We start from the raw sequence: 13,587 nt of genomic DNA, 5'->3' as shown, positions 1-13,587 counted from the left end.
GCTGAGATCGTTGCGTCGCTAGGGGTTGGTTTGGATGACCGCTGGGGGGCTCCCTTCCGCCTCTACGATTCCACGGTACCAAAGTGCCAAAAGAGTATCGTCCCAGAGGATAGGGAGACAACGAGGTTTTCGAGTTTGGTTTTGCCTGTGTTGCAAAACGGGCGCGCACGGCACGGGCAGCGTTCGGCAGCTCCTTGTCTCTGAGGTGGAACGAAAGGGCTCTCCTCTTCCTCATCGTCCGTCAGTTGTGCCGTGCCACCGTGGCTCGCCGCTGGCGTGGACGTTCCCCCCCCCCCGCTGCCCACCTTGGCACCGTCCCCTCGAACCCGCCCGCCCGCGGAGTCCCTCCGTCGCTCCCCAGACTAACCCTCCCCGTGGTGCTGTGTGAACCCAGCAGTACAGATGAGGCGCTCTCACTGGAAGACAAGGACCTGAGGGACCGGGAGAGGCGCATGGCCAATAATGCCAGGGAGAGGGTGCGCGTCCGGGACATTAACGAGGCCTTTAAAGAGCTGGGACGCATGTGCCAAATTCACTTAAAAACAGACAAAGCGCAGACCAAGCTCATCATCCTCCAGCAAGCGGTGCAAGTCATATTAGGCTTGGAGCAGCAAGTACGAGGTACGGCGCCGGGGGGCTCACCCCCCCACACCCCGAGGTCTCGCCCCCCATGCTTTGCGCGCATCTCCCATCTCTGCTCTCTTGCTTGCACGAGTGTCTCTGTCTCTCTCCCTTCCACCCTTTGCTCGGGGCTCTAGGTTTTGCGTCGCTTCTTTTCTCCTCCCTTCGCTCTCTGGTTCGCGGTCTGTGCAAAGATGACCCCCCCATTACAGCTTTTGAGCAGCAAGGTGGGGAGGGGGCCGAGCACTTGGATGCAAACCCTCTCGCACTTTGTGTAATCCTTATCCTTTTCTCCGTCTTGCCTCTTTCCCTTGGATGCGGGTTGGGTTGGGTTGGGTTGAGTTGGGTTGAGTTGGGTTGAGTTGGGTTGGGTTGGGTTGGGTTGAGTTGGGTTGAGTTGGGTTGGGTTGAGTTGGGTTGAGTTGGGTTGGGTTGGGTTGAGTTGGGTTGGGTTGAGTTGGGTTGAGTTGGGTTGGGTTGAGTTGGGTTGGGTTGGGTTGAGTTGAGTTGACTTAGGTTGGGTTGAGTTGAGTTGAGTTGGGTTGAGTTGAGTGGGTTGAGTTGAGTTGGGTTGGGTTGAGTGGGGTTGGGTTGAGTTAGGTTGGGTTGAGTTGAGTTAGGTTGGGTTGAGTGGGGTTGGGTTGGGTTGAGTGGGGTTGGGTTGAGTTAGGTTGGGTTGGGTTGAGTTGGGTTGGGTTGGGTTGAGTTGGGTTGGGTTGGGTTGAGTGGGGTTGGGTTGGGTTGAGTGGGGTTGGGTTGAGTTAGGTTGGGTTGGGTTGAGTTGGGTTGGGTTGGGTTGAGTTGGGTTGGGTTGGGTTGAGTTGAGTTGGGTTGGGTTGGGTTGGGTTGAGTTGGGTTGGGTTGAGTTGAGTTGGGTTGGGTTGAGTTAGGTTGAGTTGAGTTGGGTTGGGTTGGGTTGAGTTGGGTTGGGTTGGGTTGAGTTAGGTTGGGTTGGGTTGAGTTGGGTTGGGTTGAGTTGGGTTGGGTTGGGTTAGGTTGAGTTGGGTTGGGTTAGGTTGAGTTGGGTTGGGTTGGGTTGAGTTAGGTTGGGTTGAGTTGAGTTGGGGTTGGCAGTGGCTCTTGCCAGACCCTCCAGATTTCCTCCTCCCCTCCTCTTCTCTCTCCTCTCATCTCAGAACGTAACCTGAACCCAAAAGCAGCCTGCCTAAAGCGCCGTGAAGAGGAGAAAGTGTCTGGCGTCGTCGGGGACCCTCAAATGGCGCTCTCGGCATCTCATCCGGGTCTAGGAGATGGGCACAATCCCGTCGGGCACATGTAAAGGTACTCTCTCTCTCTGCACCTGTTCTGGGTCTTCACTTGGGAGCAGCAGGAATCCGTTCATTATTATTTTTCCAAAATTTACTCCGGCCCCCGCCACAAGGTCTGAGGGACAGTGGACCGGCTCTCTGCTGGAAAAGTTTGCTGACCCCTGGGCTAAGCGATTCAGGGCTGGGTCAGACGCGGCCTAGGATGGTGGAGTTTGAGGGTGTCGCTTTTGAGACTTGTGTTTTTGCTCGACTTTTGTGCCGTGTCTCTTCTCACCCTTTCTCTCTCTCCCTCCCCGCAGGTGATTTCTTTTCTTCGCCCTGCAAGCAGACGTCTGTAGGAAGAAGAGAAAGCTGGATCTCTCACACATCCCCCTCTCCTCCATTCCCCGACAACCACCGCCTGTCCGCACCAGAAACTGTAGTCCTGTTTCAAATACCGACGTGCGGTCCTTTTTTGGAGGAGGGGGGGAAACGGGCAGAGAAAAGTTCAGCGTGCTAGAAGGAACTTTTCTCTTTCTTTCTCTCTCTCTCTCTCTCTAAAGGAAAGGAAAAGCAACAAGTTTTATCAAAACGGGGGAAAAAATCAACAGCAAAGATTGCCTTAAGTCTATATTCTCGAACTTTCAAGTCATATCCTTCAGTTACCGAATTTCGGGTGGGGGGGTTGTTGTTTGCGGGGATGTGTAACATTACAAATGGCTTGTGTTCACATAAGGCCAGCAAAAAGAAAAAAAGAAATTGTGCCTACGCATTTTATTTTTATTTTCTTTCTTTCTTTCTTTTTTTAAAAAAGAGAACATTAGTTACAATAATTTTTTTTTAAACGTAGAACAAACATAGTAATGCCTTTTGTGGAGCTGGGGGGGTTTCGTTGTTTCGTTTTGGGTTGTTTTTTTAGCTTCTTTTGCGTATATGTTTTGTAAGCAACGACGGGGAGGGAAAAAGACGTGTAAAAAAAAAAGACGAAGAGATTTGTTTCTCCCCCCCCCATCGAACCGCTTTTTATTTCCGCCCCCTCCCCCTATCTCTTTTCTCTGCTGCTGTTTCTATAGTTAATGTTGCATATTATTTTTTAAAAAATTAAGATCAACCAGAAATATTAAAAGTTTGTATTAAGAGGACTGGATGTTTGAAAACGAAACACAAAAACGGAAACTGAATTCGAGGACGGAATTGGGGGGGGGGGGAGAGACACGGACGGTGAGAGTGTTGCGAAAATGTCACAAGCGTGAATTGAAATAGGCAAGTTCATTTGGCTAGGAGCTTCCACGGCAATGTATTGATAATCGTCTCTGTCGAATTTTGAAAGGGGATGGGGGGGGAAAGATGGCAAAGCGATTCAGAAGAGTTCCCCGCACGATTCTCAAAAAGTCTTACATTGTGCCCTTTGCTTCCATCGTAAACCTCACCCCCCAAAAAAAACACCATCTGTGGTCCCCCTTTAATGGAAAGCAAAGACACTACAAGGAACGCGAAGTCCTCTTTACGGAAGACGTGGATCTCAAGACAGCGGGAAACGGAGGACTTTGGAAGAGAGCGCCGTCTTTGAAAGGCGGGTTGGCGATTGGAGGACCGGCTCACGTTCCCACCGATTCATTCTCCGTTTTTCGAAACAAGCACCTGAGCAATACCGGCATGGAACAAACGAAAAAGGAGGGAGGTTGGGCGCGATTTTTTTGAAATGTTAAAAAGAACTGCCGGAGGCAGAACGAAGAACAAACGAGCCGCAACGAGGAAAAGGCGAGACGGCGAGATTTTGCGGTGGGATGCGGGGTGCGTGCGCGAGACGCTAAGGTTTCCAAGCCAGAGACAGTCGAGCCCCCAAAGGCCAATCGCAGGACTTCAAACCGAAGATGGACCCGCTTTGCATTTTATGAGCTCTGGAGGAACAGCTGCTGGCCGTTGGGGCAAATACTTCCAGTCACCTGCCAGTCTGCGGACAGAAAGCAACTTTCCGGAAAGGCTGCTGTTTCCGGCGAGAGGAGATCGCCGCCGGATTTCGGGAGGGTGCGTTGACTTGTCCTGGTATCTCGCCCTCCCAAATTTGCCCTCCGGGGGGGGGGGTGGCAGGTCTTTGGAGACTCTCCCGTGGGTGCTGCGACGTCGGAGGTTTCGAATATCCCGGAGAGTTGACTTTGGGCAAATCCCGCTAGGAACACACACATTCACACAACTCCGACGGCAGAGAGCGTGGCATCCGGAGGGGCGCTTTACCAGCAGAGACGGGGGAAAGTCCTCGGTAGAGCCTCGGTAGGGCAGTGGGACAAGGTCCTTGCTAAGGTGGGGACAGGGTACCCGTTTTTGCGATGCGGGTGTCCCCGTGCCACCCGCCGCTCAGCCACGGTCCCCCCCCCTTTCCACCCATCACCCGGCTTGGTTCATCTCCCATTGCAAATCTGATTTCTGGCAGAACCAGTTGGCGGTTCTGTGCCAAACTGGGAGTTTTTTTGGGGAGGGGGTGTTTTCTGGGGTCGGCCTGGGTCAAAGCAACTTTGCAGGAGCTGAGGACAAGATAACTTTTGGCGTCTCCTCGTTGCCACCCCACCCTGACTAAATCTCTCTCTAAAACAGAGTCTCCACAACTTCCTTTTCCAGTTCAAACGCCCCCCAGGGGAAAAAAGTTTCCAGTCCACCGGATCCAAACACGTTCTCCTCCTCCCTTCCTTTTCAAAGTTGTATTTTGTTTGAACAATTTGGTTCTGTTTTTATTGTGTTTTTGTTCCGTTCGGGAAAAGGCGGGGGGGTGGGGAAGAGAAACTCGCCTTTTCGGCCGGGGCGTGTCTACACTACAAACTCTTAAACCAGTTTCAGACCGGTTTTAACTATCTAAAAAAGGAATCCTGCCGTTTCCACGAGGTGCGCTCAGAGATCCTTTGGCCGGAGAAGCAGCCCCTCTTTCCCTGCATCGCGTGCCCCCCTCCCCATTCCTTGCAACCCCCCAAGCGCCCTCTGAATTTAGGTCGCTATGATAGCTTAAAAACGGGTTTGAAACTGTTTTCTTTTTCTTTTTCTTCTTTTCTTTCTTAAAGTTTGTAATATAGATATGTCCCAAATGATCTTGGGATATTTATTTTTGTTGCGGGGGGTTAGGAAATTTAGGAAAGGGACAACCAGCGAAACGAAACAGGAGGGGGGGGACAAAAACCCCATATTTTTTAAATTTTTCGTGCCGGGTGGGGAGCGTTTTCGGAGAAACAGCACCGTGGGGGGGTGAATCTTAACTTTTTGTTTAAAAAAAGAGGCTCGCGCACTGCAGAGAACAAATTGTACCTTGGTTCCCGTTAAGCTATATTTTTTTAGGTGGGATGGGCGAGGCTGTGTATCCTTTTAGATTGTTTTGGGGGCTCTTTCTCTCTCTCTTTGTTGCTATTGGGGATTTATATATATATATTAAAAAAAAAGATAAAAATGGACCCTTGCTTTTTCATGGGGGGCGGGAGGGGTGAGTGGCCCCGATCCAGGTACAGTTAGCCATGACTTAAGTCTTAATGGGAAATGAATGGACTCGACGAAACTCTCTTTTTTTGCTTTCAATGGACAAGGGGGGGGCGGTTTTAAGTCATGCCTAGCTGAAATTTGGATTTGGGGAGCGGGGGCCGCTATGGGGTGTTGTTTTATCCCCCTCCTTTTGCTGCCTACATTGTAAAATCCAGCTGTACGTAAGTGGCTGAGAATCCTTGTTATTAAATCAGATACACATTATAGTTTTGAAAGATATATATATGGTATAAATATATATATATGCCTAACCCCCGTTTTAAAAAAAAAGGAGGAGGAGGAGGAAAATGGAAAGAAAAAGAGTATTTGGTGGGTGGGGAGGGCAACACAGAATAGAGGGGACGGACCCACATTTTTGGACTGAAATCACAAATTTCTGGGATCGGGCGGTTGGGGTTGGGGTAGCACGGGGGGGTTTTAAATTGTGTTTCCGAGTGCCTCAAGATATGGATTGTGTTCATTTTTTAAAAAAATAATAATAATAATTTTATACAAGTGTCAAGAAAAAAAACACACAGCTGGCTGGATTATTTGGAATTTTTAAATAATCCTTAACTTTTTTAAAAGTAGAATTTTGAGAACTGTCCTGTATATAACAGTAATGTAGCAATAAATTTGACATTTTATAACAATATTACCTTCCCCCCCCCTCTCCCCGTATCTGTCTCTCAGATGTTGTATACCTATCAATGAAAAAGTTGTAATAAAGGTTCTACCTTGTACTAAAATTGCTTTATTTTTCCTGGTTCTCTCGCTCCCCCCTTTCATTCCTGACCTTGACGCGAACGTCGTGGTGTTGCTTTTATTTTTTTAGGTGGGAATAAAAGGCTGCCATCCTAGATTCCACATATTGAACTCAATAGGAATTACTCCTGAGTAGATCATGTTTTGGGGAGTTTTTATCTAGGGTTGCCACGCGTCTGGAATTTAACTGGTGAAAGCAGCCTGTTAATTCGGCAAAATGTCCCGGATTTCGAAGTTGTTTGCAATCCCTTTTGTTCAGCAAAGCTGAGTTTAGCAAACTTTGCGTTTCCTTAAAAATGAAAAAGCTCATTTTTGCCAATTTTCCGAATATCCCCCGAACTTTATTTTCGCCCCTTTAATCCAGGACATTATTTGGCAACTCAAGAAGAAGGAGTTCCATAGACATTCTTTTCCTGAAAGACATCCCATTTGAAACTGGCAGCTTGCTCTAGGATAAACAGTTCCCACCCATAGCTGTCAACTTTTCCCTTTTCTTGCGAGGGGTCCTATTTGGAATAAGGCAATTTCCCACTGTTGCAGGAATTTATGTATAGGTTTTTTGGGGGGTTGCCCCTCCAGCAGATATCACTATGCACATGCAGCCCACTACCAAAACCAGCACAATCGCCTTTGTGACTTTTGTGATTTGTCCCCACAAAACATCGCAGTTCCTTCCTATCTATTCAAAGGGTTTCTGCTGCACGATACCAAATGTCAGAATTCACTGATCAATGTCTCTATGTACTGGCTCACTGGGAAAACTTCAGAAATTCCTATAGACAGGTGAGCTCAGCTCCTCAGCAGCCCCTCTGCCTGAGTGATAATCCCTGGCATCCTGATACCTGAGTGCCAGACAGGTAGCCAGTCCAGAAATAACAAACCCAGATGGAGACAAAAGGGTGTGATTCACTTGGCTGGGAAACAGGGAAATGTAAAGATCTCTTTTGTTTCACTTGATGGGTATTTGGTGGAGGGCAAGGGGAACCATGGGGCAGGGTCCAGGATGCTCAGATTACGGCCACCAGACCTCCCCTTTCATGATGTAACCGTGATGTATGGGTGTAGTTTGCGGGGTGTAACATGGGGATTGGAAGGGACGCGGGTGGTGCTGTGGGTTAAACCACAGAGCCTAGGACTTGCGGATCAGAAGGTCGGCGGTTCGAATCCCCGCAACGGGGTGAGCTCCCGTTGCTCAGTCCCTGCTCCTGCCAACCTAGCAGTTCGAAAGCACATCAAAGTGCAAGTAGATAAATAGGTACCGCTCTGGCGGGAAGGTAAACGGCGTTTCCGTGCGCTGCTCTGGTTCGCCAGAAGCGGCTTAGTCCTGCTGGCCACATGACCTGTGGACAAACGCCGGCTCCCTCTGCTTTAGAGAGAGATGAGCGTGCAACCCCAGAGTCATCCGCAACTGGACCTAATGGTCATGGGTCCCTTTCCCCTTACCTAACATGGGGATTAAAGGTAAAGGGACCCCTGACCGTTAGGTCCAGTCGCAGACGACTCTGGGGTTGCGGCGCTCATCTCACTTTATTGGCCGAGGGAGCCGGCGTACAGCTTCCGGGTCATGTGGCCAGCAGGACTGAGCCGCTTCTGGCGAACCAGAGCAGCGCACGGAAACGCCGTTTACCTTCCCGCCGGAGTGGTACCTGTTTATCTACTTGCACTTTGACGTGCTTTCGAACTGCTAGGTTGGCAGGAGCAGGGACCAAGCAACGGGAGCTCACCCCGTCATTGCGGGGATTCGAACCGCCGAACTTCTGATCGGCAAGCCCTAGGCTCTGTGGTTTAACCCACAGCACCAAAGCAGCTAATAAAAGTTTGGGGGCTGTTTTGTTCGGGGCTTCCATCTTGTTCCACCTTGTGGCAGGTGGGAGTCCTGTCTGTCTTCAATCAAGACCAAGCCTAATGGCTGCTGTTTTGCTCTGGGATTCCTGGCTGGTGTCCTTGTTTTTTGTCCAAGGGAGCCCACGAAATCCGTTAACACCTTCCAAAAAGGGAAAAGTTGACAGCTATGCTCCCACCAGGAGTGCCATGCAAGCATGCATGGCACCAAAATTAAATATTTAAATTAAATGGGGGGGGGTGTATTGCACCAATATATTTTTAAATTAAATAGTGGCCCACCTGCACAAGGTTAAGTGCAACTGGTTAACTTTGCACAAGTTAATTTGTGCCATTTCCAAATGTGGAGCTTTTGAAATGGCTGGTGAGATCCTGGCTGCGCTCATTGCTTTGAAAACTCAAAAGGATATTTGGAAATTATGCCTGGTGCATTCCTTTTGCAGGCATTTTGTTAAGTGTTGCTGCCCTTAATACTGCATTAAAGAGTTTGAAGTTGTGGCCGCAGCCCCTCTGGCCGGTTATAGCTGAAATTCAACATTCTTATATCATATATTAATATTATATATTAATCAGGCACTGCAGTAGACAGCACACTCCCCGCTCGCCTTGAAAACAAAACAACTTGGCGGGGGTCCTTCGACGAGGAGGTCAATGGAATGAGGCAGAAAGTCGGCGCCGCGCAGGCGCGTTAAAGCAAAGCGGGCAATGCTTGACCATAGATATTCTTTCACTTAGAGTCGCGTGCCTACAGTCTTCTTGCGAGGTTGATTTTAAAATATATCTCTATAGCTACAGTATATATATATTTTTGCGTGTGTTCTCTCTCTCCCATTCACTAAAAAGCAGGCGGCAAACGTATATTTTTGCATTTTAGAAATACTTAAAAGCGTCTAACATTCAGATCAAAGGAATACCAGATTTGGGGCAATGTTGCATTCCAATATTCCGAAAGAAGAATGCAGATTGTATATTTACTGTTTAGTTTTACATAAGAGTGAGTTTTCAAATTGTAGGTGTGTTTACTGCTAGGGACGCCAATTCCATGTAATCCATCACCTTCATCTGCCATTCTTCCAGGGTGGGTAGATCTTGTGTTTTCCAATACTTTGCAATAAGTATAACTTGCTGCTGTTGTGGCGTACATAAAGAAAGTTCTGTCCTTCTTTGGCACCATTTGGCCGACCATGCCCAGGAGAAAGGCCTCTGGTTTCTTCAGAAAGGTATATTTAAATAACCTTTCCAGTTCATTATAAATCATCTCACAGAAAGCCTTAATCCTAGGGCACGTCCACCAAAGGTGAAAGAATGTACCTTCGGTTTCCTTACATTTCCAACATTTTTTATCGGGCAAGATCATATTATTATTATTATTATTACTTACAGGTAGGTAGCCGTGTTGGTCTGCCTAAGTTAATTATTGGGATGAGCCGTTTGTGTGCATGCACGATAATAATAAGTTTGTTTATTATTAATTACTGTTATTATTATAGCAGCTGTATTTGAGATGTTCTATCATAGGCTGATATTAATAACAACAACGAATAAATGCAGAAATAAATAAATGCAATAAAGCTCCATTGGTGGTGTTTCATCATAGGCTAATAATAATAATAATAATGGACTACACTGCAGGATTGTCGTCCAGCTCAACGTCCTTGCCTAGGACTTGTGCCATTAATTACGCGGCTTTGGCCGCTAGATGGCGCTGGATTCAGTTCTGTTGCGCGTGAAAAGAAGCAGGCTCGCAAGCGAACGGCGCGTTGGCGACTCTTCTTCGAGTCTATATGTACGAGGGGCGGAACAGGCGACGCCGCGCACGCGCTGACGTAACAACGGAGCGGGGCGGAAGGAAGGCACGCACGCCGGGGGTAAAGGGGCGGTAGTGCGCAGGCGCGAGGGAGAGGTGACCTTCCAGGCGGAAAGGCGCCAGAGCCGGGGGGCGAGGAAGGATGCTGAGCAAATTCATGGGTCCCCGTTATGGGCAGCTCCTGCGCAACTGGTGAGTGGGGGGGGGAGGGCGTCGGGGGGGGGGAAGGTCGGAGGAGGGGCGGGGCCTCGCTTTGGCCCCGCCCAGCCCTGCTCCAAAAGGGCGGGGGTCACCCCCCAAAAAATTTAAACCCACCCCCACTTCCAAAATTAAGCCCCCTACTTTGATTGATTGATTGATTGATTGATTGATTGATTGACAGGTGGACAGGCTTGCTGGGATTGATTGATTGACAGGTGGACAGGCTTGCTGGGATTGATTGATTGATTGATTGACACGTGGACAGGCTTGCTGGGATTGATTGATTGATTGATTGACACGTGGACAGGCTTGCTGGGATTGATTGATTGATTGATTGACACGTGGACAGGCTTGCTGGGAAATTCAGGGCCAGAAATGACATTTTTTCCCCACCCAGTTAACCTGCGGAACTCACTGCCACAGGAAGCAACCGTGGTCAGCTTTGGAAGAGGGTTCCTTAGAATTCCCCAAAGCAGGGTGGTGGGGCAGGGCAGGTAGTAAAGGATAGGATAAAGGTAAAGGGACCCCTGACCATTAGGTCCAGTCGTGGCCGACTCTGGGGTTGCGGCGCTCATCTCACTTTACTGGCCGACGGAGCCGGCGTACAGCTTCCGGGTCATGTGGCCAGCAGGACTAAGCCGCTTCTGGCGAACCAGAGCAGCGCACGGAAACGCCGTCTACCTTCCCGCCGGAGTGGTACCTATTTATCTACTTGCACTACTGGCAGCCCAGTAGACCTGAAGGAGCGTCTCCACCCCCATTGTTCTGCCCGGACACTGGGGTCCATCTCCCCAGGATCTTCTGGCACTTCCCTCCCTGCGAGAATTGAGGTTACAGGGAACCAGGCAGAGGGCCTTCTCGGTGGTGGCGCCCTCCCATCAGATGCCAAGGAGATAAACAACTATCTGACTTTTAGAAGACACCTGAAGGCAGCCCTATTTAGGGAAGCTTTTAATGACTGATGTTTTAATGTATTTTTAATCTTTTGTTGGAAGCCGCCCAGAGTGGCTGGGGAAACCCAGCCAGATGGGCAGGGTAGAAATAATAAATGATGATGATGTCAGAATTTGAACCCAAGACCCTCTGCGTGCATAGCAGATTATAATGTATTTTTAATCTTCTGTTGGAAGCTGCCCAGAGTGGCTGGGGAAACATAGCCAGATGGGCGGGGTAGAAATAATAAAATACTACTACTACTACTCCTTGGAGGCTTTCTAAACAGAGGTTAGGTGGCCGTCTATGTCAGAGATGCTTTGGCCGAGATTGCTGGGGCAGGGGTTGGACTGGATAACCTTTGGGGGTCCCTCCCAACACCCCTACGGTTCCGAAAGCTCAATGCTTCCGCCTCAAACATGCCCAGAGGTACGCGAGCGCCCCTTCTGTTCTCTCTCCTTCCCGCAGGGTGCCTACGTTAGGCACATGGGGCACCGTGGGCGCTGTGGGGCTGGTCTGGGCCACGGACTGGAGGCTGATCCTCGACTACGTGCCTTGGATCAACGGCAAGTTTAAGAAGGACGACTGAGCGGAAACAAGCCCTTCTCCGCAAGAAGGTGGGTCCTCTTGGGATAATGAATCTGGGCTTTTTGCGGCCGCGACTCTCGTGCTTTGGAATCGGTTTGGGGGGGAGCACGACTCCCCTTGGCAAATACCTTATTTTCCGCTCTATAAGACGCACCAGGCCACAAGACGCACCTAGTTTTTGGAGGAGGAAAACAAGAAAAAAAATATTCTGAATCTCAGAAGCCAGAACAGCAAGAGGGATCGCTGCGCAGTGAAAACAGCAATCCCTCTTGCTGTTCTGGCTTCTGGGATAGCTGCGCAGCCTGCATTCGCTCCGTAAGGCGCACACACATTTCCCCTTACTTTTTAGGAGGGGAAAAGTGAGTCTTATAGAGCAAAAAATACGGTATCCCGTCCCCCACCTTGGGACTGGGAAGCGTCCCTGCAAATGGGGTTCTGCAGCGCCAGGAACGACTCCCCTTCTGTGTTTTAATGTTATATTTTAGTCTTGTTTTTAAAGCTATATTTCAATCAATTGTTTTTATATTTGGTGTTAGCCGTTTTATATTTGGTGTTAGCGGGGTATAAATTAAATTTATTATTATTACTGTATTTTTTGCTCTATAAGACTCACTTTCCCCCTCCTAAAAATTAAGGGGAAATGTGTGTGCGTCTTATGGAGCGAATGCAGGCTGCGCAGCTATCCCAGAAGCCAGAACAGCAAGAGGGATTGCTGCTTTCACTGTGCAGCGATCCCTCTTGCTGTTCTGGCTTCTGAGATTCAGAATATTTTTTTTCTGGTTTTCCTCCTCCAAAAACTAGGTGCGTCTTGTGGTCTGGTGCATCTTATAGAGCGAAAAATACGGTATTTCTTATTAGGCACGGAGCCCAAGCGAAGGCCCCTTTGCAAGCTGCGAGGCAGAGAGCGAGGGGAGTCTGCGGCTTGTGTTTCTCTTGAGAAACGAACGAGCGCATGGGGAAAACGGATTGCTCCGTCGGTCGGAGCATGGGTGCTAATAATGTCAAGGTTTGGTCCCCGTATGGGGCAGCTGCGTCGTCTGGGGAACCACCCGCTACTAGAACATGGGTAGGCAAACTAAGGCCCGGGGGCCAGATCCGGACCGTTCATAACGTAGGGATGTTCTTCCCAATGGTGAGCAGGGTGGGAAGCGAAGACAAGCGACAACGACTCGCTAGAACGCCGTTCACTGCTCCTGCTCAGGCAGCAAGGAAAAAGCCTTCTGGTTCCAGAAACTCATGATAAAATATAACGGATAGAATCCTACAGGGTTGGGGTCTTAGTGTGTGAAAACGGTCCAGATCCAAGGGGCATCTTCACTTCACAAGTGCCCGATAAAGGTTAAGGGACCCCTGACCGTTAGGTCCAGTCGCGGTCGACTCTGGGGTTGCGGCGCTCATCTCGCTTTACTGGCCGAGGGAGCCGGCGTACAGCTTCTGGGTCGTGTGGCCAGCAGGACTAAGCCGCTTCTGGCGAACCAGAGCAGCGCACGGAAACGCCGTTTACCTTCCCGCCAGAGTGGTACCTATTTATCTACTTGCGCTTTGAGGTGCTTTCGAACTGCTAGGTTGGCAGGAGCAGGGACCGAGCAACAGCAGCTCACCTTGTCACTGCTTGATTTGAACCGCCGACCTTCTGATCGGCAAGTCCTAGGCTCTGTGGTTTAACCCACAGCGCCACCCGATATCGAGGTGCAAAATGCTAATTTTGAACACCAGCTGTGCCGAATCTGCTTCGGCTGTCCTCATTGTCTGAGCAATTCCTGCAAAGCAGCAGAGCTTTTTTGCGACGTCCTTTAATTGTTCTCCTTTTCCCTCCCTTTGCAGAGCAACCCGTTTGGTCTCGGAGAAGACTGGCACTTCAAAACTGTGAATCCTTCAAACTTCCCGGCGCTGCCGAAACCTTCCTTTTTCCTCTCGCCGAACGGGCAGATGCTGCGCCGATAATGTCACGATGAATAAAGCCTCTTTTAGCGCACGGGGAAATGTGCTGTTCTTGTAGGCGTTTTGCTTCCCTGCAGTCAAATGTCGCACAAATCGCGGCGCAATAATCTCACACGTTGGTTGATGTGGGAGCCTTTTTTGCGC

At 49.5% G+C, this 13,587-nt stretch overlaps 3 protein-coding genes across 16 annotated transcripts in view; 2 read left to right on the top strand and 1 right to left on the bottom strand.

Annotated features, from left to right (window-relative positions):
- The window catches only part of TCF3 (transcription factor 3), an 85,073-nt gene extending 78,958 nt beyond the window's left edge, over window positions 1-6,115 (top strand). For 6 of the 14 annotated variants that reach the window (XM_083483817.1, XM_083483815.1, XM_083483824.1 and 3 more), the window contains exons 18-20: window positions 395-621; window positions 1,758-1,902; window positions 2,189-6,115. In XM_083483817.1, coding sequence (XP_083339943.1) covers window positions 395-621; window positions 1,758-1,900 — 370 coding nt within the window. In that variant the 3' untranslated portion in view covers window positions 1,901-1,902; window positions 2,189-6,115. The remainder of the gene's footprint in view (window positions 1-394; window positions 622-1,757; window positions 1,903-2,188) is intronic. The other 8 variants (XM_083483820.1, XM_083483825.1, XM_083483818.1 and 5 more) reach the window with 2 other exon arrangements.
- Window positions 1-13,587, bottom strand: part of KISS1R (KISS1 receptor) — a 290,916-nt gene that overhangs the window by 163,676 nt on the left and 113,653 nt on the right. The window lies entirely within an intron of this gene.
- On the top strand, window positions 9,835-13,485 carry UQCR11 (ubiquinol-cytochrome c reductase, complex III subunit XI). Its single transcript, XM_083484294.1, has 3 exons — window positions 9,835-9,972; window positions 11,383-11,531; window positions 13,327-13,485. Exons 1-2 carry the CDS (start codon window positions 9,923-9,925, stop codon window positions 11,501-11,503), a joined length of 171 nt encoding a protein of 56 aa, XP_083340420.1. The 5' UTR covers window positions 9,835-9,922; the 3' UTR covers window positions 11,504-11,531; window positions 13,327-13,485.

Source organism: Podarcis liolepis (genome assembly GCF_965112155.1).
Source record: "Podarcis liolepis genome assembly, chromosome: 18".
Classification (NCBI taxonomy): domain Eukaryota; kingdom Metazoa; phylum Chordata; class Lepidosauria; order Squamata; family Lacertidae; genus Podarcis; species Podarcis liolepis.
This window is presented reverse-complemented; position numbering and strand designations above follow the sequence as displayed.